We start from the raw sequence: 27,179 nt of genomic DNA, 5'->3' as shown, positions 1-27,179 counted from the left end.
TCCCAGAATGAAGCCATTTTTTTCCCTTGCATCAAATTCAAAGGAAATAGGAAATGGCTCAACAAATGTTCTGGTAAAGCAAGGACCATTAATTCAGACTGGGGCCCTCATTGAGAATCTATTGAAATGAATTTGTACGCCTTTTGGCTGAGAGAACCATCTGACAACTAGTTTCAGGCTCCAGAGTGAAGTAAATGAGAATGGATTTTTTTTTCCTGCAGCTTTCTAAGATGAAAATACGCCAAGCAATGTTCTTGAATGCTGAAATAACTGTTCCATATTTCAGGCATTGTATTATTTTCTATATAACAGACTTGGCATAAATGTGTGTTTAAGTCAAGCTACCTTCCCTAATAAAGCAGCACAATGTTATAAGTCAAGAGGTCCTGTGCTTCGATGGGTAGTGTCCAGAAGCTCTGGCTTCGAGTCCCACTCCAGAATTTGATGTGACCATGGTTCATAACATTGTTCAAGAAGTTGAGCATCAACTCGTAAATCCTTCAAACACATGGCAAATGGTAAGAGTGGAAGACATCCTTGCCCTCTACCATCATTATCCATAGCTCCAGGTGAGGTGTATATGTGCACATTACCACAGCAAATCATATTCATTGGATGGCAGCTCTGGATTGGATGAGGGCCAACAGAATGGCATTTGATCCCAATTCTGGCTGGGTAAGATTTGGGACATTCCCTGGTCACGCAACCAGTTGGACCAGTCTTCTGCTGTTTAACAGTGCTAGGGACTGGGGATTCAGTTCCACATTTGTGTGGAGTTAGCACATTCTCCCCTTGTCTTCATGGGTGCTCTGTTTTTAATGAGGTGATGGCCTAGTGGTATTATCACTGGACAGTAAATCCAGCAGACCCAGGAGTGTTCTGGGGACTGAGGGTTCACAATCCCACCAAAGCAGATGGTGGAATTTGGATTCAATTTTTTTTTAAAAAAACCTGGAACAAAAACAAAGTTGCTGGGAAAGCTCAGCTGGTCTGGCAGCATCTGTGAAGGAAAAAAACAGTTATCATTCTGAGGAAGGGTCACGGGACATGTCTCAAAATGCAGTTCCAGTACACTCATTCATCAGTAGGAATTGTTACCGACACAGAATCGTCAGTGGAATTAGAACAGAATGAGTAAAAGGTAGTGGAGAAACTGAGGACAGTTATTTTGAATGGATACACTAGGATGGAATGAATCATCTTACAGCAGCCATTGTCTAATCAGTAATCAATGTTAAAAATAGTTTTAAATCAATAAACAACAGTCATATCTAAATTTGTCTTCCTGGAATTATTGACATTTATAGTCAGAATAACAATGGGATCTATATTATGAATGGTATGTCATCAGAACCTCACCCGCACACTTCTGCCTTGATTAAAGATGGAAGTGCACCACGTGATCGTCTAAGATAACCGGAACTGCTTCTTGTGTTACTTGCTGTCCTCCCCATGACTTGTGTTCCACCGACTGTCAGTTCCGGTTCCGCTGAGATCTTGACGCCGCCATTTTAGCGAAGAACGAAGTGAAGTGGAGGGACTCTGGAGGTAACACGAGAATAAAATCAGAAATATAGTGTCTCAGAATTAATTTAAGGTTTTTGCGTCGATATAATCCGTCGCCTTTAGGTCAGTGACTGTGACGGTAAAGTGAATCTATATCTGAGTGTCTGGGATGAGGCCGCAATGATGAACACCCTCACCGTCTGTCTGAGGGAATTATAAACTTCACAAATTACTGCAAGAAACCAAACCGCAAACACCGTGTTTACCCCCTTTACTGTACGGGCGGTGTTTACCCCCCTTTACTGTGCGGGCGGTGTTTACCCCCTTTACTGTGCGGGCGGTGTTTACCCCCCTTTACTGTACGGGCGGTGTTTACCCCCTTTACTGTACGGGCGGTGTTTACCCCCTTTACTGTGCGGGCGGTGTTTACCCCCTTTACTGTACGGGCGGTGTTTACCCCCTTTACTGTGCGGGCGGTGTTTACCCCCCTTTACTGTGCGGGCGGTGTTTACCCCCCTTTACTGTGCGGGCGGTGTTTACCCCCTTTACTGTGCGGGCGGTGTTTACCCCCCTTTACTGTGCGGGCGGTGTTTACCCCCTTTACTGTGCGGGCGGTGTTTACCCCCTTTACTGTACGGGCGGTGTTTACCCCCTTTACTGTACGGGCGGTGTTTACCCCCTTTACTGTGCGGGCGGTGTTTACCCCCCTTTACTGTGCGGGCGGTGTTTACCCCCCTTTACTGTGCGGGCGGTGTTTACCCCCCTTTACTGTGCGGGCGGTGTTTACCCCCTTTACTGTGCGGGCGGTGTTTACCCCCTTTACTGTACGGGCGGTGTTTACCCCCTTTACTGTACGGGCGGTGTTTACCCCCCTTTACTGTGCGGGCGGTGTTTACCCCCTTTACTGTGCGGGCGGTGTTTACCCCCTTTACTGTACGGGCGGTGTTTACCCCCTTTACTGTGCGGGCGGTGTTTACCCCCTTTACTGTACGGGCGGTGTTTACCCCCTTTACTGTACGGGCGGTGTTTACCCCCTTTACTGTACGGGCGGTGTTTACCCCCTTTACTGTGCGGGCGGTGTTTACCCCCCTTTACTGTGCGGGCGGTGTTTACCCCCCTTTACTGTGCGGGCGGTGTTTACCCCCTTTACTGTGCGGGCGGTGTTTACCCCCTTTACTGTACGGGCGGTGTTTACCCCCTTTACTGTACGGGCGGTGTTTACCCCCCTTTACTGTGCGGGCGGTGTTTACCCCCTTTACTGTGCGGGCGGTGTTTACCCCCTTTACTGTACGGGCGGTGTTTACCCCCTTTACTGTGCGGGCGGTGTTTACCCCCTTTACTGTGCGGGCGGTGTTTACCCCCCTTTACTGTGCGGGCGGTGTTTACCCCCTTTACTGTGCGGGCGGTGTTTACCCCCCTTTACTGTGCGGGCGGTGTTTACCCCCCTTTACTGTGCGGGCGGTGTTTACCCCCCCTTTACTGTGCGGGCGGTGTTTACCCCCCCCTTTACTGTACAGGGGGGTGTTCTCCCCCCACCATCTCCCTTACTGTACAGGGGCGGTGTGTTCTACCCCCCGCTTCTCCGTTTACTATGAACGTTTTGAGCCCCCTGCTGCTACTGTACAGCCCATGACAGACCCCCACCGCCCTAATAGTTGGCCTCATGGCTTGGGTATGAATCAGGCTGCAGCTTTGTTGCAGCTATGCACTTCAGTTCCCTGTCTGGCTAAGTTAGAGTCGAGAACTGTCTAATGTTGTACAAAAAAAAGGGGTCTCTTTGAGTCTAAAGTTGCTCACGTAAGCTGTTCAGTTCCTTTTCCAAATACAGTTCGGGTTTTGCTGATAGTGAACAGGTTATTCTCCTGATGAACCTGAGGTCAGCAGTTTATTTTTTGAGTATTTTCTCTCTTGATAATTTTTCTTCCTTTCCGATCCCAAATGAAGGAAAACCCCCTTCTGCATTGCACACACCAGTTTAGGGAGACATTAGCCTAGTGCCACAGCCCGACAAAACTACTGCAGAGCTTTCTGTGACCACATTTAACATTCAGTAAGGTCCATGTGGCTGGCTGGAATTGGTTTGCCTCCGTCCCAGTGCTGAAGTCAGTATGATCACTCCCCATTTGAGATGGTCCATGTTTGCGGCATCACGGAGAGAAAACTGTTTCAGGGAAGGTGAGGGAATGTAAAAAGCCCTTGATGTGAGAAGGAGTTTTAACTTCAAAGAAAATGTATTATGAAAATCTTGTTCTTGTCATTGGCATCACAACTGTATCATGTACAGCTGTGTATAGACAGTTTGCGCTTCGAGATTGATCCTGTAGCTGATTTGCTGTAACATTTGGAGGGCAAAAACATTGTTATTAATTAACTGGATCATCAATCAAGAGGCCTTGCCTAAGGATCCAAAGATCCAAATCCCACAACATAGGCTTGGGTATTTAATTTCAATTGAGGGAATTAGATTGTCTTTCTCATTTAGATATGTTCAGGGTTACAGGAAGCAAGCAGAAAACTGGCACTCGTTCTGAGATCAAACACAGGCTGCGTTTGACTTCCCAAAATGGATCATGTCATACTTATCCTGATTAAGCTCCATCTGCCGTTTCTCCATCCAGTTTCCAGCTGATTGATATTGTGTTGTATTCTTTGACCACCTTCCGCACCATCCACAACTCCAGCAAGTTTTGTCAACTGCAAATCAGACCACCCCCCGCAAACACACAGGTACGCAAGGTTTCAGTTCTCCCAGCTTAGTGCGGCTCTTGCTTGCATGGACAGGGTGGCTAGGTGGGAGTCTTTTCCTTAGGTTGGAAATCAGAAACACTAGGGCCATAGGTTTAAGGTGAAAGAGGGTTACTCTAAAGGAGATAACAAGGTGTAGAGCTGGATGAACACAGCAGCATCAGAGGAACAGGAAGGCTGACGCTTTGGGTCGAGCCCCTACCTCAGAAAAAGGAGGAAGGGTCTCAACCCGAAGCATCAGCCTTCCTGTTCCTCTGATGCTGCTTGGCCTGCTGTGTTCATCCAGCTCTACACCTTGTTATCTCAGATTCTCCAGCATCTGCAGTTCCTACTGTCTCTGTTACTGTAAAGGGTATGTGTGAGGCAAGCTTTTTACCCGGAGGGCGGTTGGTGCTTGGAATGCACTGCCAGGATGGGGAAGGGGGACGCATGTTGTGTTTGGTTGGTTGGTTGTTTGGAGAAACTGGTGCAAGAGCACTGCTTAACAGGCATTTATACAGACACGGGAACAGGCAGAGAATAGAGGGATATGGACCACGTGCAGGCAGATGAGATTAGTTTACAATGGCACCATGGTGCATGGACATGATGGATCAAAGGGCCTGTTCCTGTGCTGTAGTGTTCTATGATCTGTTACAGCACAAAGCAGGCCATTTCGCCCAGTGCATCTGCGTTGGATCTCGGAACGAGTGCCATTTTTCTGCTTGCTCCCTGTAACCCTGAACACTTCCGCACGAGAAAGACAATCTAATTCCCTCAACTGAATTTAAATACCCAAGCCTGTGTTGTGGGATTTGCATCTTTGGATCCTTAGGCAAAACCTCTGATTTGACAACCCAATTAATTTAATAACTATGTTATTGCCCTCCAAATGTTACAGCAAATCAGCTAAGGGAGAATCTGATGTATTGCTGTTTTGCAGATGAGCATCATTATCGGTTTCAAGTTTCACTTTCTGCTGAAATATGACCAGGAGTGATTCAGTCACAAGCCTTCTGATTCCTGACTGCCACTCGTTGAGGCCACCTTTTGATACTTTATTGAGAGCATTTATATCTATTACAAACAACAAAGGTTTCAGCACTGATCCTTGCAGTATACCACTGGTCACAGTCCTCCAATCAGGAAAAAAAACCCTTCCACAACTACAGAAACCGAAATTGCTGGACAAACTGAGCGGGCCTTTCATCTTCTATTGAGAGAAAATAGGGTTAACGTTTTGAGTCCAGTGACCCTTCTTCAGAACTGATAGCGGCTGGGAAAAGGTGGTAATTATGCTGATGATGATGGGGGTTTGGGTGGTGGTGGGGGGCGCATGGAGTGAGTGATAGTTGGAGGTGGGCAGTGAGTCAGTAGAGGGAGGGGGTAATGAGTGGACGGGGGAGGAGGCAGGGGAAAGTGAGTGCACAGGGGTGGGGATAGTAAGTGGACGGGGAGGAGGAAGGGGGATAGTGAGTGGACGGGGAAGGGGGAGGAGGGTAGTGAGTGGATGGGGGCACGGGAAAGGGAGGTAGTTTCAGGGATGGGGAGGGAGGTAGTGAGTGACTGGGGGGACACGGCAAGGGTGGTAGTGGGGGATGATGGATGGGGAGGGGGTTAGTGATTTGATGGGGGTCGTGAGTTGATGTAGGGACAGTGGGAGGGGGCATGGGGTGGTGAGGGGATGGGTTCAGGGAGAACGGGGTAGTGAGTGGACAGGGGAGGGGGACAACTGAGTGGATGGGAGTGGTTAGTCATTGGATGGGGCGAGTGGTAGGGAGCAGTCAATGGAGAAGGGGAGTGGTGGGGAGAAGGAGGGTGTTAGAGAGTGGGTAGTGGGGAACAGGGAGCTATAATGAGTGTTGATGGTAAGCGAGGGAAGAAGAGAACCTGGTTTGTTGATAACAGGGGCCTGAGAGTAGTTGATTTATTTAAGTTTTTGTTTCCTAGGAAGAATGAGTGCCCCAACAGCAGAGGAGAGGAAAGTCTGTTGGGGAGCGAGGGATAGATACTGGCAGTGTCTCGATGAGAGTGACAAGGATTCTTCAGAATGTCAGAAGTTCAGAGCAGTATTTGAAAGCAGCTGCCCACAGCAATGGGTGAGTATTAAAGTCAAGGCCACACTTTCCCCTTACATTGTCACCAGCTATTTCGGTATTGGGATAAATCTTCTGCTTATCTCAGTACATCCAAACCCACTCTTATTTCAGTGCAGCATTTCTCTTTTCTTCCCCATGATGTTTGTAAAGGATGCTTTTGAAACCGATACCTCATTTAAACCTTAATTCAGAATATCCAGACCCCTTACCATGTTGAGAAGTGTACAGAATTTATGCGAACACATTTAATCTTTCGACGAGTCTGAGGCGGCATCTTATTCTCCTGTGTGATTGTTTCGAATGAAGCTCAGACAGCCCTAACCTAACAAACCCTCCTTAGAAGTAATTAAATATTTAGTGCAAAAGCAAATGCTCACAGTGGACCACAGCAAAAGAAAAGCAGCTAAACAGCTTAGATAGATATATCTGCAGTATTTTCCAATTTATCTTAAAAGTTTCCATTTTTTTTTTCAGTCAATTATTTAGTGCCTTAGATGGGAACTGAATATTTTAAATTATTTGCTGTGGATCACTATACTGTGGTTATTGAAAGTGCAATTGTGTATTCTTTAACATGATGTCTCCAATCTGTTCAATTCACTGTTAAAGGTTGTAGGCCAGCAGATGGTGCTGTGACACCAGAACTTTATCCTTCCGGGGTGAAATCCTTGTCATAGAGTCATTGGGAAGTGTAGCATGGAAACAGACCTGTCAGCCCAAGTCATCCATGCCAACCAGATATTCTAAATAAATCTAGTCCCATTTGCTAGCACTGCCAACTCATGTCCTGTACAGCCACAACATGACCTCCCAACTTGACAAGCATACCAATTACTGCCTTCCCTCCCCTACCTACCTGCCTTCCAGCACCTCACCTGTGGCTATCGATGATACAAAGATCTAGCAAGGGGCCCAGCAATCACTTCCCTAGCTTCCCACAGAGTTCGAGGGTACATCTGATCAAGTCCCAGGGATTCATCCACTTTTATGCATTTTAATATGTCTAGAACCACCATCTCTGTAACGTGGACATTTTTCAAGATGTAGCTATTTATTTCCCCATGTTCTCTCTCTTTCATATCCTTTTCCATAGTAAATACTGATGCAAAACACTTGTTTAGTATCTCCCCCATCACCTGCGATTCCATGCATAGGTGGCTATGCAGATCTTAAGAGCCCCTATGCTCTCCCTAGTTTCCCTTTTTGCCCTTTAATGGTTTAAGAAATCCCTTTGGATTCTCCTTAACCCTGTTTGCCAAAGCAATCTCATGTCCCTTTTTTGATCTCTTGATTTCCCTTTTAAGTATACTCCTACTGCCTTCATACTCTTGTAGGAATCACTTGATCCCTGCTATCTATACCTGACATATGCTTCCTCCTTTTTCTTGACCAAAACCTCAATTTCTCTAATCATCCAGCATTCTCTATACCTATCAGCCTTGCTCTTCACCCTAACAGGAACATACCTTCCCTGGACACTCATTATCCCATTTTTGAAGGCTTCCCATTCTCCAGCCATTCCTTGACCTGTGAACACCAGCACCCCCCTCCCTTTTCCTTCCCTCCCAAATCAACTATGGAAAGCTCTTACCTTTATGCCTCAAAATTAGCCTTCCTCTAATTTATAACTTTAACTTTTTTAGATCCAGTCTATCCTTTTCCATCACTACTTTAAAACTAATAGAATTATGATCGCTGCCCCAAAGTAATCTCCCATTGAAATGTCAGCCACCTGCCCTGCCCTGTTTCCCAAGAGTAGGTCAAGTTTTGCACCTTCTCTAGTAGGTACATCCACATACTGAATCAGAAAATTTTCTTGTACATGCTTAACAAATTCCTCTCCATTCAAGCCAAGCCCTTAACACTATGGCAGTCCCAGTCTATGTTTGGAAAGTTACAGTCTCCTTCCATAACCGCCCTATTACTTTTACAGATAACTGAGATCTCCTTACAAATTTTTTTTTTCGATTTCCCCCTAACTATTGGGGGCTCTATTGTACAATCCCAATCAGGTCATCATCCCTTTTTTATTTCTCAGTTCCACCCAAATAACTCCCTGGCTGTATTCCACAGAATATCCTCCCTAAGTACAGATGTAATGTTATCACTAAGCAAAAACGCCGCTCCCCTTTCTATCCTTCCTATAGCGTCTCTACCCTGGAACATAAAACTCCCAGCCCTATTCATCCCTGATATATGTCGCTGTACTTGCCACGTTATCCCAGTCCCATGCTCCCCCCCACCATGTTCTGAATTCATCGGCCTTACCTGTTAGACATCTTGCATTGAAATAAGTGCAGGTTAGTTTATCAGTTCGGCATCATTCTCTGCTTTGTTCCTGCCTACCCTGACTGTTTGACTTGCTCCTTTTCCCAGCTGTATTAGTCTCAGACTGCTCTCTTTCCTCACCATCTCCCTGGGTCCCAGTTTACTAGTTTAAATCCTCCTGAGCAGCTCTAGCAAATCTCGATCATAGTTGAAACTGTTTCGCTTATTCCATCTGGGACAGCTGTGGATCAGATGAGAGGGAAGAACAAGAGAATTGGAGACAGAGACTTTGGTGCTTTATAGAAGTGACCAACCACTGCACATTTTTTGTTTTGTTTGTTCATGGGATGTGGGCATCACTGGTTAGTACAGCATTTATTGACCAACTCTAATTGCTCTCGAGAAAGTAGGGATAAGCTGCTTTCTTGAACCACTGAAGTTCTAGTGGTATAGGGACATGCACAGTGCTGTTAGGATGGTGAGTAGCTTGGAGGGCAACTTGCAGGGTGTGGTGTTCCCACGTATCTGTTGCCCTTGTCCTTTTATATGGTGATGGTCATGGGCTTGGAAGGCACTGTCAAGGAGGCTTGGTGATTAGCTGCAGTGCACCTATAAGATGATACACGCTGCTGTCACTGGCATTAGTGATAAAGGGAGTGATACCGTTCAAACAGGACTGTTTGACTTGTGCCTTGTAGATGGTGAACAGGCTTTGGATAGATGGGGTGAATTACCTACTGCCTCTAATCTACTTGTGCAGCCATTGTATTTATATGGCTGGTCAAGTTCTGATTCTGGTCAGTGGTAACTCCCAGGATGTCGGCAGTGCCAAAGTCAGTGACGGTATCGCTGAATTGGTAATCTGCTCATAATAGCAAAGAGGCCATCTGGGCCATAAGCATGATAAGAATATTAGAAATAGAAGCTGAATTAAATCATTTGGTCCTTCAATCCCACTCTTCCAGTCAAGAAAATGACTGATCTTTGTCCTGCATACCACCTTCTAAAGTTTCCCCATATTCCTAATTCTCTCAATAACCAAAAATCCCTTAACTTCTGAGTTGAAGATGCAGAGCAGAACACCGAAGATTCATAGGGAAGAAAGTTTTCCTTGTCTCAGTTCCATTTTCTCAGACTGGTAATATTCTACCTTCCCCATGCTGGGGAAATATCTTTTCAGGATCTATTTTGTTTCAGTAAGATCATCTCTGTCAAAAAAATACATGGTGTGAAAGGTCCATTTTGAAAAAGAAAACAAAAGGAAAAAATATCAGCAACCCAAGATTGTAATTCTTTGCAGTGCTCCCTCCAAAGTGATTTGTGGACAGGAGAGAGGATCTATTGCGGCAGGATTACAACACTTACCTAACTGGTCCATATCACGCAGTTTGTAATAACTAAATGGTAAATGTTCTATTCATATTTGGGTTGAATCATGACAGTGGGGCTCAGCAGCATTGACAGAATCCTGTTCCTGCAGGAAAAGATCTGAGTAATATCTGCATTTTATAATTAAATGTAAAAGAGTAAAGAGAAACAAATAAAAGCAAATATTACTGGAGAAACTCAACATGTCTTCCAGTAGAGAAATAATAGGAACTGCTGATGCTGGAGAATCCGAGATAACAAGGTGTGGAGCTGGATGAACACAGCAGGCCAAGCAGCATCTAAGGAGCACGAAAGCTGACGTTTCGGGCTTAGACCCTTCATCAGAGAGGGGGATGGGGTGAGGGTTCTGAAATAAATAGGGAGAGAGGGGGAGGCAGATCGAAGATGGATCAAGGAGAAGATAGGTGGAGAGGAGACAAGTTAAAGAGGCGGGGGGGTGGAGCCAGTAAAGGTGAGTGTAGGTGGGGAGGTTAGGGAGGGGATAGGTCAGTCCAGAGAGGATGGACAGGTCAAGGGGGTGGTATAAGGTTAGTAGGTTGGAAATGGGGGTGCGGTTTGAGATGGGAGGAGGGAATGGGTGAGAGGAAGAACAGGTTAGGGAGCCGGGGTCGAGCTGGGCTGGTTTTGGGATGCGGTAGAGGGAGGGGAGCCAGTATCTTTGGAGAGAAAACAGTTAATGTTTCAAGTCCTGTGACATTCTGGGGGTTCAGGTGCATAGATCTTTAAGATGTCACGAAAACGTGCAGAAAATAATTCAGAAAGTAATGGGATGTTGGCCTTTATATCTAGAGGGCTGGGGTACAAGGATGCAGAAGGTGTACAAAACCCTGGTTAGATCCCATTTGGTGAACAGATCTGGGCATCACATCTTATGAAGGATAGAATGGCCTTGGAAGGAGTACAAACTAAGTCTGTTTTTTCCTAAAATTCAGAAAGTTAGGGCATGATCTGATCAAATTCAACAAGATATTAAAGAAAATGACAGTTTAGATAAAGATAAACTATTTCCACATTTTGGGCATTCTAGAACTAGTGGACTCAACTGAGAGATGGTCCAAGGAACTTCTACGCACAATGGCTGAAATGTTTGGAATTCTTTTCTACTTTCAGCAGTGAATACTGGAATGGTTATTAATTTTAAATCTGAGATTGATAAATTTTTGTTAAGCGGGGGCATTAATGGATATGGGCCAAAGTCAGGTCAATGGAATTAGGTCACAGATCAGCCATGATCTCATTGAATGTTGCAACAGGCTGAAGGGGCTGAATGGCCTACTCCTGTTACAATGTTCCAGTGTTCACAGGACTTGAAATGTTAATTCTGTTTCTGTCTCCACAGCTGCCTCCAGACCTGCTGAGCTTCTCCAGCAGTTTCGGTATTTGTTTGTTTCAGATCTCCAGCTTCCGCAGTTGTTTGTTTTATTTTACATCAAAGAGTAAAATTTGTTATTGTTTAAGGCCTGAGTGCCCTTTCATTGCCATCAGCTAAGCTGTATGTGATGCTGCTCTTTATTCATCAGATCAAGTACTTTGACAAAAGAAGGGACTATTTGAAATACAAGGAGAAACTGCAAAGTGGAGGATTTCAGCAACAGGAGAATGTTACCAAACTATAACCGTCTGCAGAAGAGGAGGGTGGGGACAGTCAGCTGTGGAGATGACATCCCCCTGTGAAAGACTCTGCACAGAAGCTGAAATCATTGATGTGAAATTGCAGGTGGTTTCTGAGGAGAACTGTGGTTAAGAGATCAGCTGCTGTTAGCCGTGACACCCAGTTTCAGCAGTAGCCACACTTTGGACAAGCTTTGGCTTGGGTTTTCTCTCTTTAGAGTTTGTAATGTAATCACAAATGTGGTTTATAATGAATGTATTGACTGTTTCACTACAAATGGCAAGGGAAAGATGCCCAAGGAGAACGCTTTTGCACTGCTTCTTGGAGGAACAACACAGTGGCCATTATCATGCTGTCACATTGCCATTATCAGTTATTGCCAATCCATTCAGCAGTTGGGTCACAGTTTAGTTTAGTCACTGAGGAAATGATGTCTGACCCAGTTAAATGATCACTTCAGATTTTGTCGTCAGCCCGTGCTCAAGCTGTGACCAGCTGGCTACTAACTTATTTCAAAATGTGCGGTCTGGATATGAGCCAGGTTTGGAAGAACACAGTAGGGAATTATGTGGGTAGATAGTCATGGTACATCGAGCATATCGAGAAAGTTGGCCTTAAGGGCGTGCTGATTCCACTTTAATAGAAAGTCAGAGATCACTTAATAAATTATCTTAATAATCATACTGTCCACTTATAAAATTGAATTATTTTTGTAAGACAGAATTTTCTAGCAAAGGATAGCTTGATACCAAAGCTGGTTGGTTCCAGGGTGGTCTCTGCAAACCTGAATGCAGCACAGGGATAATGGTTCCCCCTGCTGGTGTACCAATGTTACAGCCAGATTCCCATTAACCGGGAATTGGACCCTATTCAGCATTTAAATTATTTAAATGTAAGTACCTGAAATTTTAAAAAAAGTTTATGCTTTAACAAGTGCACGTTACTCTAATAGGAAACATTTTAAAAAAAATGTTCTTTGAGAAATTTTGACTTCACAATTTGACTGTTTAAATAACCTTCATTTAAGGTTTGCATGTGGCTGAAAATATTCAGCCAGCTTACCAGTTTGGTGAAATATTTAAATGATAAAATTAAACATATAAGAAAAGTTAATTAAAATATGTTTTTGAGTCTTTCATGAGCATGTGTCAGCCAGCACTTTTAAATGTCGCGTGATTTTTAAACAGCTCCTCTCACTACCATCACCAGTGACAGACTTGGCTCTTTCAAGTACAGACTAGCTGTGGAAGAATAGAATCTGCCGAATGCCTTCTTTCATAGCTCAAGTGGGTGTTGTGCAAGAAATGCATATATACACTCATATATGGCTTATCAAAATTCTGCTGGCGATAGGGACTGTCCTATCGTGGCCCCCAAAATGTTACTGCTTTGAAACTGCTGCTGCCTGTAAAGATCATATGGAAGATAACGCAGCTACACCTTTTTATTCAGTTCCGATTTCTTAAGGAGTTACAACAATTTTTCCATTTCAGTAGAAATAGCACCCAGAGTAAATTTTTGCTGTATGTCACTGATGCAACATGACCAGAGGGATTCTCCCAGTTTCCTCACCCTCCTCACTCTGGGATTGGCTGCAATGCATGCCTTTCTCTGTGATTTCCTGCATTAGTTTCCATTTCTGTTTCTATTTCATGACTTTAATTAATGTATTAGCAACATCACCCCCATCCTGCCCTATTTAATAGTTGTTGAATAACGAAACTTGAAGTTAATTAATTTACTGGACTTCTTTTAAAAAGATCAAGGCTGCTGAGCGTGGCCTGTTTCCATTTAATCCTTGGTGTGTATTCATTGAAAATCATAACTTGTATCTTCCTGTGATCATGGTGCAGATATTTTGTGAAATAAATTCTACGGTTTGTTCTCCGTATTGATTATGTGTATCGGTGTTTTATTCTCTGGACTATCTGCACTAGCACTGTTGGCACTATCAATATGCACCCACAACTGAAATCCATGCTAGCTCTGACCTCACGCACATGGACCCTCAACTCTGCATCATCTCCCAAAAGTCGTCTTGTTTGTGGGCAGCAGACAGCAAGGAAACACATTGATGAGTGGGAGGGGGAAAGTGAGGGATCAGGATTAGGGAGGATGAGTATTTGAATGGACCTGGTATTTTGTTGCTCCTCCCCTTTGATGTAGGCATCCCACTGCAGCATTGCTCGCAGTCACAGGTGCTACAACTGCATGGGCCCAGTAATTTCAGAGCCAACAAATGCAATCTTCTTTACTGTGCTGACTTAAGTGACCTGTTCCACTAGTTAACCCCTCACAGGTCCAAGATTAAGAATGTGGGATTCTCAGTGGCAGGGAGGCAAGTGTGAGGCTGGAAGGAGATAGAGTAATCAGAAATAGTGAGTTGAAGAGCCAGGTCAGGCTGGAACAGGACAGGGAATGAGGAATAGAAGATAACAAAGTGTGACGCTGGATGAACACAGCAGGCCAAGCAGCATCTCAGGAGCACAAAAGCTGACGTTTCGGGCCTAGACCCTTCATCAGATGAAGTGAAATAAAGGGATGAAGGGTCTAGGCCCAAGACATCAGCTTTTGTGCTCCTGAGATGCTTCTTGGCCTGCTGTATTCATCCAGCGTCACACGTTGTTATCTTGGATTCTCCAGCATCTGCAGTTCCAATTATCAGGGAATGAGGAATGCCTCTTTAATTAAATTGCATCTATTTCAATACAAGAGGGTTGACAGCTAAGGCTGATTAACTCAGGGCGTGGATAGGAACTTGGGGCTGGGATATTATAGCCTTTACAGAAACATGGCTAAGGGAGGCACAGGTCTGGATGCTTAATGTGCCAGGGTACAGGTACTTTAGGTGGATTAGAGATGGAAGGAAGAGTGGAGGGGGAGTTGTATTTTTGATTAAGGGGAGTATCACAGCAGTTGTCAGAGAATAAATAACTGAGGCATCATCCAGTGAGGCTTTGTGAGTGGAGCTAAGAAATAAGAAGGGGATGGTGATGTTATTGGGGTTGTACTATAGGCCCCCAAATAATCAATGGGAATTAGAGGAACAAATATGCAGGGAGGTTTGCAGGAGAAATAGGGTTGTCACAGTGGAGGGTTTTAATTTTTCTAACATAGATTGGGACTGCCATAGTGTTGAGGTCTTAGGTGGGGTGTAATTTGTTAAATACGTTAAGAAACATTTCCTCAAACAGACTATAAAGGGCAAAATGCGATCTACTGTTAGGAAATAGGGCAGGATGGGTGACAGTGGGGGAGCACTTTGGCATCAGTGAACATAGCTCTATTAATTTTAAAATAGTTATGGAGAAGGATAAAAGTGGCCCACAGGTTCAATTCCAAATTGGGCCAAGGTGAATTTTGATGGAGCTGGTAAAGAGCTTGTCGGGGTTGATTGGAGTAGTTTGTTTCCAGGCAAAGGGACCTTCGGCAAGTGGAAGGCCTTTAAAAGTATGATAGCTGGAGTTCAAGTCTATATGCTCCTGTGAGGGTGAAGGGCAAGGTTGGCAAGAGTTGGGAACCCTGGATGATGAGACATTGAGGCTTTGATGAGAAAGAAGGAGGAGACATTTCTCAGGAACAGGCAACTGGGATCAAGGGAATCCTTGGAGTTATATAGGGGATGCAGGAGTTTACTGAAGAAGGAAATCAGGAGGGTGAAAAGGAGGCATAAGATGGCTTTGGCTGAGATTAGGGTGAATCCAAAGAGATTCTTTAAGTATGTTAAAGAGAAAAAGTAATTACAGAGACAATAGGACCCCTCAAGAACCAAAGTGGACATGTATGTGTGAAACCGCAGAAGATAGGTGAGGTCCTCAATGAATATTTCTCCTGTGTGTTTACTGTGGAGAAAGACATGAAGACTTGGGACGATAAGTGGTGATATCTTGGGGACAGTCCATATTATAGTAGGGGATGTTTGGAAATGTTGGAATATATGAAAGTGGATACAGCTCCTGGTCCTGATGAGATACAACCAGGATCCCTGCAAGAGGCTAGAGAAGAAATTGTGGGGGCCCTGGCTGTTATACTTGCATCATTGTTAGCCTTGGGTAAGGTGCCAGAAGACTGGAGGGTAGTGAATGTTGTGCCATTGTTCAAGAAGGACAGCAAAGAAAAACCTAAGAATTATAGACAAGTAAGCTTAACATCTTTAAGAGGTAAGTTACTTGAGAAGATTCTGAGGGATAAGACATATGTGCATTTAGAAAGACAGGGTTTGAGTAGGAGTAATCAGCATAGCTTCGTGTGTGGGAGATCTTGCCTCACAAATTTGTTAGAGTTCTTTGATGAAGTGACCATGAAGGTTGATGATGACAGAGTGGTAGACGTAGTCCATATGGATTTCAGTAAAGCCTTCGATAAAGTTCCACATGGCAGGCTGCTCTGGAAGGTTAGATTGCTTGGAATCCAAGGAGAGTTGACAAATTGGATACATAATTGGCTTGATGGTAGGAAGCAGAGAGTAATAGTGGAAGGATGCTTGTCTGACTGGAGGCCTGTGGCTAGTGGTATGCCTCAGGGGTCAGTGCTGGCTCCATTGCTGTTTGTTATCTATATCAATGATCGGGATGAGAATGTACAAGGCATGATTCGTAAGTTTGTGGATGACACTAAAGTAGGTGGTACTATGGACAGTGAGGAAGCTTATCAGAAATTGCAGCAGGTTCTTGATCAGCTGGGGAAGTGGGCCGAGAAGTGGCAAATAGAATTTAATATAGGTAAGTGTGAGGTGTTGCATTTTGGAAAGTCAAATCAAGGTAGGAGTTTCATGGTGAATGGTAGGGTCTTAAAGGAGTGCAGTGGAACAGAGGGTCCTTGGAGTTCGGGTACACAGTTCTCTGAAAGTGGAGTATATAGGGTCGTGAAGAAGGCTTTGGGCACATTGGCCTTCATCAGTCAGGACACTGAGTATAGAAGTTGGGAAGTTATGTTGCAGTTGTACAGGACGTTGGTGAGACTGCACTTGGAGTTCAGTTTTGGCCACCTTGCTATAGGAAGGATGTTATTAAACTGGAAAGAGTGCAGAAGAAATTTACAAGGATGTTGCCAGCACTCAAGGGGCTGAGTTATAGGGAGAGGTTGGACAAGCTAGGACTTTTTTCTTTAGAGTGTAGCAGAATGTGGGGAGATCCTATAGAAGTGTAGAAGATCATGAGAGGTATGGGTTAGGTGAGTGCACTGGCTTTTTCCCAGGGTTGGGGAATCGAGGACTAGAGGGTATCAGTTTAAGGTAAGAGAGGAACGAATACATGAGAATCTGAGGGGCAATGTTTTTACACAGAAGGTGGTAAGCATATGGAATAAGCTGCGAGCAGAAGTGGTTAAGGTAGGTACATGAAGAACATTTAAAATACATGGATAAGAAAGATTTAGGAGGATATGGGCCAAATGCAGGGAAATGTGGTTAGTGTGGATGGACATTTTGGTCGGCATGGACCAGTTTGGACTGAAGGGCCTGTCTCCATGCTGAAGGACTCTATGGCTCTAATGTTGGTGAGTCACGAGATATGGGCAGTAAAGCTACCTCTGCCTTTGCCCATCTGTTCAGAAGAATATCGTGCAGTTGTGTTGTGTTTCTCAACGTATTTCTGGCAACAAACTTGGTTCAGAATTTCAAACTCTTACCATGTATGGGATCTTAAAAATATCTAATTCCAGTACCTCTTGAAAGCTTTGATTGAAGCAGACCTCTGCACTCTCAGGCAGTGCATTCCAGCCCCAAACCACTTGCTGATTGTGAAAGATCCTCTTCAGGTCTCTATTGTTTCTTGTACCAATTATCTTAAATCTGAGCCCTTTGGTTTTTGATCTTTACACTAGTGGGGACAGTTTGTACCCACCTACTTTGTTGGTGCCCTTCATGATTTTAAATACTGTACCTCTATCAAATCTCTTCTCCAAACTAACCCAATCTGCACAAACAATGCAGGGTCCTCAATCCTGGAACTATTCTCATGAATCTTTCTGCACTGTGCCCAAACTCTTTCCAAATATATGGCATTCACAACTGGGCACAGAACGCCAGGTGAGGCCAAACCAGTCATCCAAATGAGTTTTAACAATTTCCTTACTTCTAGACTTTTTTCCACACACCCCACCCAATCATTAATAAATCTTATGGATACCAGTGTATTTATGAAATAATGCTGTAATTTTAATGTATTAGATTAGATTAGATTCCCTACAGTGTGGAAACAGGCCCTTCGGCCCAATAAGTCCACACCGCCCCTTGAAGCATCCCACCCAGACCTATCCCCCTATAACCCACACACCCCTGAACACTGTGGATAATTTCGCACGGCCAATCCACCTAACCTGCACAACTTTGGACTGTGGGAGGAAACCAGAGCACCCGGACGAAGCCCACACAGACACAGGGAGAATGTGTAAACTCCACACAGACAGTCGCCCGAGGCGGGAATCAAACCTGGGCCCCTGGCGCTGTGAGGCAGCAGTGTTAACCACCGAGCCACCGTGCCACCCCTGAACTTTAACCAGGTCATTGGAATGACATTTTTCTGTCAATAATTTTAGAGCAAATACCAACCCGCTTTCAAAAAAAATGGGTTAATGGCCAGGTACAATATCAACTTTACTGGAACAAGTTAGATCTTCATATCTTGTTATCAGCAACTGGGATATGGCAGAAATTATAACCTTGCAAAATTGCACAAGAGTGTTTGGGGCAACCAGAAAGAAGCCAGGTTTTACAGCCATAGGAATGATTTCCCACCAATGAATAAGAATGAACTGGGCCTCAGACTCATGCATCCCTGCAATGTGCTCCCGCTATGCATTATGTTATCCTGTTTGAATGAAGGTGCTGATCCTATTCCATTAAACATCATAATTTTTTGGTCAAAAACTCTGAACAGGATAGGGGCTTGATAGCGTACACTCTGATGGTGAAATTGCAGTCGAACGCTTGTGTCTATTTTTCAAATTTTCTGCAACTCCTGTAACCACAAAGGAGAAAGAAAATGTTGCACAATGTTATGAAGACTATTTTTGAGATTAATGTTAAAGGATTGTAGTGTTAAAAGATTGTAGTAAGTGGTGCATTTGGATTCTTGAACCTTTTTGTTTAACAGGTCATGGGCAACAGGATACATTGTTTTCGCAAAATGACTTATTAGAAGTTGTGTGGACTACACAGCTAAGTCTGTGGAGAAATTGCTGCAAAAAACTCAGCAGGTCTGGCAGCAACTGTGGAGAGAAATCAGAGTTAACGTTTCAGATCCGGTGACCCTTCCTTAGAATTGAATGGAACAGAACTTCCACCGTCTGTAGTTCCTTTGATTTTTATTAAATTTGTGAAGCTGCTGGATTTACTGGAAATCATTTGCCTGAAGATTATGGATTTGTTTTTGGGTATTGTTTGTGGAGTTCATTTGGGGTACAGCTTACTGAGACAGCGAGAGAGAGAGAGAGAGAGAGAGAGAAAGAGAAGCTACCCAGCTCATCCTCTGTCTGTCCAAGATGCCACTTTTGGAGAATCCAGCGTGAGACCCGAAAAACCGATATAACTATTATCCTGAAAATCTGCTTAAAAAGATATTATCGATGGTCCCTCATGAGCTCTCTTGAACAAACTACAGTGTCAGTTGATAATGGGAACTGCAGATGCTGGAGAATCCAAGATAATAAAGTGTGAAGCTGGATGAACACAGCAGGCCAAGCAGCATCTCAGGAGCACAAAAGCTGACATTTTGGGCCAAGACCCTTCATCAGAGAGTGATGAAGGGTCTAGGCCCAAAACGTCAGCTTTTGTGCTCCTGAGATGCTGCTTGGCCTGCTGTATTCATCCAGCTTCACACTTTATTATCTACAGTGTCAGTTGTCTATGTTTTATGATCTTGCTGGAACTGGTGGAAATTGCAGGGGCTGATCCACCAAATACAAAGTTTGGAAGACGAAGACAAGGGAAATGCTTTCAGGAGAAGAGGTGAGCACAGAGACATGACATGCGTTGGAAAACAAGGTAGCCCTGTTAACCACAATGGATGGAATCCCTGGTTGAGGGACAAAAAGACAACATGTCAGGTGTGGATAGTAGTGTCACTAGAACAGATGTGACAAAGATGTCAAAACTAGAACAGTGTCTTTGCAGGAAGCAGGGCAAGAAGACCTGCAGTTCCAGAAACTGTGGGAGTGCATGGCTTTATGGTAAATATTAATGGTTAGGCTATCTCGGAAAATGGAGACAGAAGAGTCAAGGAAGGAAAGAGACAGACATGGATCAGGTGGAGGGAAGGGAAGGGATTAGGAGAAAAAAAGTTCAATGAAATTTTCTAGTTCAGCCTGGAACAGCACTATTTCTACCTTTATAGTTATCAATTAGTAGAGAAAGAGAATAGGAGGAATAAGGATTGTTACACATCACAAAAGACATGTACAACAGGGAACAATGTGGTACTCGTAGCAGAGTTAATGGGAACTGCAAATGCTGGAGAATACGAGATAACAAAGTGTGGAGCTGGATGAACACAGCAGGCCAAGCAGCATCTCAGGAGCACAAAAACTGACATTTCAGGTGTCAGCCCTTCATCAGAAATGGGGGAGGGGGATAGGGTTCTGAAATAAATAGGGAGAGAGGGGGGCGGCGGATCGAAGATGGATGAAGGAGAAGATAGGTGGAGAGGAGACAGACAAGTCAAAGAGGCGGGGATGGAGCCAGTAAAGGTCAGTTTAGGTGGGGAGTTAGGGAGGAGATAGGTCAGTCCAGGGAGGACGGACAGGTCAAGGGGGCGGGATGAGGTTAGTAGGTAGGGAATGGAGGTGCAGCTTGAGGTAGGAGGAGGGGATAAGTGAGAGGAAGAACAGGTTAGGAGAGGCTAGGACAAGCTGGGCTGGTTTTGGGATGCAGTGGGTGGGGGGTTAGATTTTGAAGCTTGTGAAATCCACATTGATACCATTGGGCTGCAGGGTTCCCAAGCGGAATATGAGTTGCTGTTCCTGCAACTTTTGGGTGGCATCGTTGTGGCACTGCAGGAGGCTCATGATGGACATGTCATCTGAGGAATGGGAGGGGGAGTTGAAATGGTTTGCGACTGGGAGGTGCAGTTGTTTATTGCGAACTGAGCGTAGATGTTCTGCAAAGTGGTCCCCACGCCTCCGCTTGGTTTCCCCGATGTAGAGGAGGCCACACCTGGAACAGCGGATGCAGTATACCACATTAGCAGATGTGCAGATGAACATCTGCTTGATGTGGAAAGTCTTCTTGGGGCTTGGGATGGGGGTGAGGGAGGAGGTGTGGGGGCAGGTGTAGCACTTCCTGCAGTTGCAGGGGAAGGTGCCGGGTGTGGTGGGGTTGGAGGGGAGTGTGGAGCGGACAAGGGAGTCACGGAGAGAGTGGTCCCTCCGGAAGGCAGACAAGGGTGGGGAGGGAAAAATGTCTTTGGTGGTGGGGTCGGATTGTAGATGGCAGAAGTGTTGGAGGATGATGCATTGTATCTGGAGGTTGGTGGGGTGGTACATGAGGATGAGGGGGATTCTCTTTTAGCAGTTATTGCGGGGGCGGGGTGTGAGAGATGAGTTGCGGGAAATGCGGGAGACACAGTCGAGTGCGTTCTTGACCACTGTAGGGGGATGTCGCAGTCCTTGAAGAACAAGGACATCTGGGATGTCCAGGAGTGGAATGCCTCATCCTGGAAGTAGATGCGGCGGAGGCAAAGGATACATGGAACAATCCCTCTTCTGCACCTACACTGGCCCTAGCCCCCACCTCTTCCTCCGCTACATTGATGACTATATTGGCGCCACCTCGTGCTCCCATGAGGAGCTCGAACAGTTCATCCACTTCACCAGAACCCTCACCCCATCCCCCTCTCTGATGAAGCGTCTAGGCCCGAAATGTCAGCTTTTGTGTTCCTAAGATGCTGCTTGTCCTGCTGTATTCATCCAGCTCCGCACTTTGTTAACTCGGATACTCGTGACAACTCCTTTTATTTGCAGGAAGTGAATGGAATTGGAAGAGCAGTTGTTTAGCACAGAAACAGGCTCTTTGGTCCAACCTGATATCCTATATAAATCTAGTCCCATTTGCCAGCATTTGGCCCACGTCCCTCTAAACCCTTCCTGTTCATGTACCCATCCAGATGCCTTTTAAGTGTTGTTACTATACCAGCCTCCACCACTTCCTCTGGCAGCTGATTCCATACACACAAACCCCTCTGTGTGAAAACGTTGCCTCTTGGATCCCTTTTATATACTTCCCCTCTCACGTTGAACCTGTGCCATCTACTTTTGGACTCCTGCACCCTGAGCGAAAAATACCTTGCCTATTTAACCTATTCACGCCCCTCGTGATTTTATAAACACCCAGCCTATTCAGCCTCTCCCTGTAGGTCAAATCCTCCAACTTTGATTACTTCTTGAAGCACTTGCATTGTCAGTTCAGCTACAATCAACCAGAGGTCATGCAGTCTCCCTTAACAGGAAAGGCCCAGTGAGTTACTCCAAACAGACTTTCTGCATTGTCAGGAGAACTTTTCAACTTTGAATTTGTCTGTACCATTTTGTTTCACTTCATGAAACAGTCACCTAGTAACATGGCTTACGTTGACGCACAGACTGTTTGTAAAGACAATGTTGAAGAAATGTTTATTGTCTTTCTATACGTTGCAATTTTCATCTTCGATATTTCAGAATCTGGTGTCACAGTAGTGAGAACACTTGAAGAACTCATTTGAGGTCCACACTGAGGCTGAGAAAGCAAGTAATGTTAAATAAAACGATGGTTTGTTTATAAAAAAAAGGCAACAATTTGCATTGATAATATAACCTTTAATGGGGAAGAGAGGACCCAAGGCTGTAAGAATCAACAGAGATTACTGGAAAAACTCGGAAGGTCTGGCAGCATCTGTGGAGAGAAAGCAGAGCCAATGTTTTGGGGTCCAGTGACCCATCTTCAGAACTGATGGTGGCGAGGAAAAGGTTGGTATTTATGAAGGAGATAGGGTGGAGTGAGGGGGGGGGGGGGGAGTAAACGATAGGTTGAGAGAGAGAGACCAAGGAGAGAGAAACACAGTTGGACAGGCAAAGGGCTGGGTTAATCGCCTAATAGCTGCTCATTGGAACCATTTGCGGCTGACAATGGGTTGACAGGCGTGTTGTAGTAGCCCCTGTGACGACAAGGCCTGGAGTGTGGGGGCTAAGGATAAGGACGTAGAAGAAGATGGTCATCATGAGGTCATGCTAAGCTTAATTCTGATGGGCATGTGGCTGGGTGTGACATGACTCACCAGATGCACAGTCAGGAATGAGCTAAAGTTTACGGAGAGTGGAGGCTGGGAGGCCAGTCGGGTCAATATGGGATTAATTGAGTGTGGAGGCAACAATAAACTGATAAAGGTTTAAGCAGCAGATGACGTCAGGGAAGAAATGATACAGAGTTTCTATTACACTAAGAATATGGTTTGGAAATTCAACTGAAGAACAATGCCGCTGTGAACAGTTTGATTCAGTCTGGAACACGACTGTGAAGTCAGTGGTGAAGGTACAGAGCTGGTCATTGGAGTGGGGCAGGGGGAGTGGTGACAATGATTTTTTTTAGTCTTGCCAATTGGAGAGAATTACAGTTAATCTAAGACTGTGTGTCAAACAGTTCAAGAGCACAGAAACAAAAGTGAGTTTGGGAAAGTTGGTGTAGAGGTAGAGCTGGGTATTAATTGAATGGCATTATTCACTTCTTTAACAGAGGCATTGACCCATTTAAAGTCATCAAGTTAACAATGCTGTTACATTAGCCGAGAAATACCATTTAATTGATGAATTAACTCAACAGCCTTTGACCATTCATGTTTGTACATTGAAACATGAGCAGGCCATTCAGCCCACAATAAAAATCAATGAACATCAGCTACTATACTGCAGGTTCCAAACAGTCACCACAAAACTTGAACCACTTACTTATCTTACCCGAAACACACTAATTTACCAGCTAACAAAGGATACCTACAAACAACAACACAAAGTGACTTTGGGTGCACAGAACTCTTTGTGCCCAATTTTAACTGTGCGTCAGGGAATGGATTTTATCTGAGTTCAAGTCTTGCTCTTTGGCACAGTCAAGCAGTATCCTATTGAACTGAAACATGGAGCTGGTTGCAACATCCATGCTTTGATATCTAATCTTTAGTAATGTAAGAACATTTTCATTCTTTTGTAGCCCATTAAACAAAACATGAAAATTGCCAATAAAATCAGAAAATACAGGAGAAACCCAGCTGGTCTGGCAGTATCTGCGGAGAGAGTGAAACAGATTAACACAATTTGAATCCAATGTGACTCAGCTTCTGAAGAATGATTAGCACATTTGCCTTTTCAGCTCTGAGGTCTTGACAGAATTCAGTAAAGAGTGATGAAGATAAATTCAACTATCCAAATTATTTATTCCTTTATTGTGTTTCTGTTTGTTTGCCTCTTGCAGATAACATCACTGTGGATGGAGGGCTGGAGCTATGGATATTGACAATCTCAAGCTTCCCTCTCCATACATGCTGCCAGACCCGCTGAGATTCTTCAGCACTTTCTGATTTTATTTCAGGTCTCCAGCATCTGCAGTATTTTGCTTCTGCCAAGGTAAAGATTGGATGATTAGTGAGATAGAAAGTAGGGTTTCTTTTTGGAACAAAGTATGATAAACTGAGGGCAGAGTTGCATCATCTCAAACCATCTGCAAATGCTAATGTGTACAAGATGTTCAATGTAAAATGGCATCAGACTGATGTTCCCTTGCTATGTGTATCTATAGAGCATGGAGGAAGCCAGTCAGTGTGTGACGGTGGGCAATTGAGGTGTTGCACAGTCATTTTAAACTTGCAGCCATCAGCACAGACCAAATCTGAACTGGTTTACTAACGATGGTTTACACACCTGCTCTGAGATCTTAGCTGAATTCAAGAAGAATTGATAGCAAATGTTATTTTCTGAAACCCTAACTGTGGTTTGGTTTTCTGTCTAATTGCCTCTCCCAAGGTAGATCATGTGACAGTGAGTGGGGTGGGGAATAGGGTAGAACAGGGGTGGATGGAGCAATTGGTCATTTCCTGTGTGTCAAGTTTATGTAGGGTAATGCCCTTTCTTCATGGTTCTGTCTCTTTAATCCCGCTTCTATCTTTTAGGCCCTAGGGCCCTGTGTAAGACAGGTGCTGCACGGCCCCCACTTTGCTAACAGCATCTGATAGCAAGGGCATGTGTCCGCCTGTACCAGCAGTGAGAGGGCATGTGTCCGCCTGTACCAGCAGTGAGAGGACATGTGTCCGCCTGTACCAGCAGTGAGAGGGCATGTGTCCGCCTGTACCAGCAGTGAGAGGACATGTGTCCGCCTGTACCAGCAGTGAGAGGGCATGTGTCCGCCTGTACCAGCAGTGAGAGGACATGTGTCCGCCTGTACCAGCAGTGAGAGGGCATGTGTCCGCCTGTACCAGCAGTGAGAGGACACGTGCCTGCTTGTACCAGCAGTGAGAGGGCATGTGTCCGCCTGTACCAGCAGTGAGAGGACACGTGTCTGCCTGTACCAGCAGTGAGAGGACATGTGTCCGCCTGTACCAAGAGTGAATGTGTGTCTGCCTGTACCAACAGTGAAGGGCATGTGTCTGCCTGTATCAACAGAGAGAGGGGCACGTATCTGCCTGTACCAACAGTGAAGGCGTGTCTGCCTGTACCAACAGTGAAGGCTTGTGTCTGCCTGTACCAACAGTGAAGGCTTGTGTCTGCCTGGATCAATAGAAAGGGGCATGTGTTCACCTGTACCAACCGTGAGAGGACATGCATGCCTGTCCCACCAGCGAGGGGCACATATCTGCCTGTACCAACAGTGAAGGGCACGTGTCTGCCTGTATAACCAATGACTGAATACAATACTCAACCCTCCGAAAGTTCATTCATTCACTTTGGCATGTCCATTGAGGGCAGGAGGGAAGCCTCCCCAAGAGGCAAATACAAAGGTTCAGGTACAGGTGGGAAAAGTTCCAGCATCTACAACTCGACAATGGTGTTGTTCTCCACCTTCACTGTGATCTTCCCAAATAGGAAGGTGGATGTGGGTTTCTCACTGAGGGGCGGAGAGTTCAGCAGCATGGTGTCCGTTTCTGGTGGCATGTGCTGGGGAACATTTAAATAGCGGGTGCCGGGAATCTCGCTCTGCCGTCCTCCTGGCTCTTCCATCGTCCATTCGGGTCGGAGAAACAGCGGAGAGTCAGCCGAGGCATCGAAGGGCGAGCGATCCTGAGGGAAGGAGCTGACAGAGAAGACAGAGCAGGACCGGGTTTGCAGCCGATGTTGGGGGCTGAGCTGGGTGATGGCAGTGGTGTTGGAATTGGTCCTCTTCTGCTCAGTGCCCGGGTTGGGCTGGAAGAGGGAGACGGCAGCTCCACTTCCTCCTCCTCCTCCTCCTCCTCCTCCTCCTCCAGCAGCGTTGGCCCCCTCCTCCTGCCGGGCTCTTGGGCCTCTCAGCCACACCTTGGCCTCCAGCCTACGTTGCCAATAACGCAGGGCCTTACGGAAACGCCGGCTCAGCAGGGCATACAGCAGTGGGTTAATGTCCGAGTTCAGGAGAGCCAGCCAGTGCACGACCGTCAACACAGCGGGGGGAATGCGGGAGGGAGAGGGGGCTTGGGCCTTGTCTGCTCTCAGTGCCGCTGCCTCCACAGCCCGCACTAGGCCCACAATCTCGTACGGCACCCAGCAGCAGAAGAAGGCAAAGATCACCAGGAAGAGGCGGAAAGCACCGTGGTGCTCCCGGCCCGGGGAGCCGCACCGGGGGAAGATGTCAGGTCTCTTGCCCAGGCCCCCTGCCCGAGCCTTGGCCTGGGCCTGGGCCGCGACCTGAGCCTGGGCCTGGGCCTCCTCGCAGCCCCGGGAGTCGACACTGCAGATCAGCTGGGAAAATGTCGGCCTGTCGCCAGGCAGCTCCCCAGGGTTGCCGTGGCGATGCAGCTGGCTCTCGATGTCATGGATCCGCTTTGCATGCCCCCGCGCCACCTTGACGATCCGGGTGTAGCAGAAGACCATAACCGAGGCGGGCAGCAGGAAGGAGAAGACGGCCACAAAGCCGGTGTAACTCAGGCTGTCGGCCCACTCCACCGAGCAGCTGTAACCTGCCGGTGAATAGCCAAAGCGGCCCCAGCCCAGCAACGGGGGGCAGCTGCTGAGGGCCGACTGCAGCCAGATCCAGACCACAGTGGCAACCGTCCGGCGCACGGTGCTCTGCGAGTTATACTGCAGGCAGTCGATGATGGCATGGTATCGGTCCAGGGCAATGGCTGCTAGTGTCAGCACTGAGGCTGTGCAGTAAACCGAGGAGGTGTAACCCACATAGAGGCATAGATCCTGCAGCCAGAGAGAGAGAAAGGAAACACACAACAAGCAACAATATCAGTGCAGGCAGCAACAGTGGGCTCACTGCAAATCACCTAGGAACTAGAACAAACTATTCACCCCCTCCTTCCCCCACAGCCCCCCCCAGCCAATCCCCACTCAAACAGAATTGCATTTTCCAAAGGAGAAATCATAGCTGGGTATCACAATAAGGGGAGGGGTGTGGGTCGCCCGTTTAAAGGCAAAGGAGAGGAATT

General features: G+C 45.8%; 2 protein-coding genes across 4 annotated transcripts in view; one reads left to right on the top strand and one right to left on the bottom strand.

Moving 5' to 3' along the window:
* The first annotated feature begins 1,417 nt into the window (after nucleotides 1–1,417).
* On the top strand, nucleotides 1,418–13,489 carry LOC125455126 (cytochrome c oxidase assembly factor 6 homolog). Of its 3 annotated transcripts, XM_059648733.1 has the most exons (5): nucleotides 1,512–1,548; nucleotides 4,125–4,233; nucleotides 5,174–5,516; nucleotides 6,181–6,329; nucleotides 11,507–13,489. In XM_059648733.1, the coding sequence occupies exons 4-5, from the start codon at nucleotides 6,186–6,188 to the stop codon at nucleotides 11,600–11,602; spliced, it is 240 nt and encodes a 79-aa protein (XP_059504716.1). In that variant the 5' UTR covers nucleotides 1,512–1,548; nucleotides 4,125–4,233; nucleotides 5,174–5,516; nucleotides 6,181–6,185; the 3' UTR covers nucleotides 11,603–13,489. The 3 variants fall into 3 exon arrangements, with proteins under 3 accessions (XP_059504714.1, XP_059504715.1, XP_059504716.1); XM_059648732.1 differs by lacking the exon at nucleotides 4,125–4,233 and having other exon boundaries at nucleotides 1,484–1,548; XM_059648731.1 differs by lacking the exons at nucleotides 4,125–4,233; nucleotides 5,174–5,516 and having other exon boundaries at nucleotides 1,418–1,548.
* Nucleotides 13,490–22,314: 8,825 nt separating this feature from the next.
* Nucleotides 22,315–27,179, bottom strand: part of LOC125454941 (beta-3 adrenergic receptor) — a 41,099-nt gene continuing 36,234 nt past the window's right edge. The window contains exon 3 of the mRNA XM_048536302.2: nucleotides 22,315–26,934. Coding sequence (XP_048392259.1) covers nucleotides 25,582–26,934 — 1,353 coding nt within the window. The 3' untranslated portion in view covers nucleotides 22,315–25,581. The remainder of the gene's footprint in view (nucleotides 26,935–27,179) is intronic.

The sequence above is a fragment of the Stegostoma tigrinum genome, chromosome 9 (genome assembly GCF_030684315.1).
Source record: "Stegostoma tigrinum isolate sSteTig4 chromosome 9, sSteTig4.hap1, whole genome shotgun sequence".
In the NCBI taxonomy this organism is placed as follows: domain Eukaryota; kingdom Metazoa; phylum Chordata; class Chondrichthyes; order Orectolobiformes; family Stegostomatidae; genus Stegostoma; species Stegostoma tigrinum.
The sequence above is the reverse complement of the archived record's forward strand: the minus strand, read 5'-3'. Positions and strand labels throughout refer to the sequence as shown.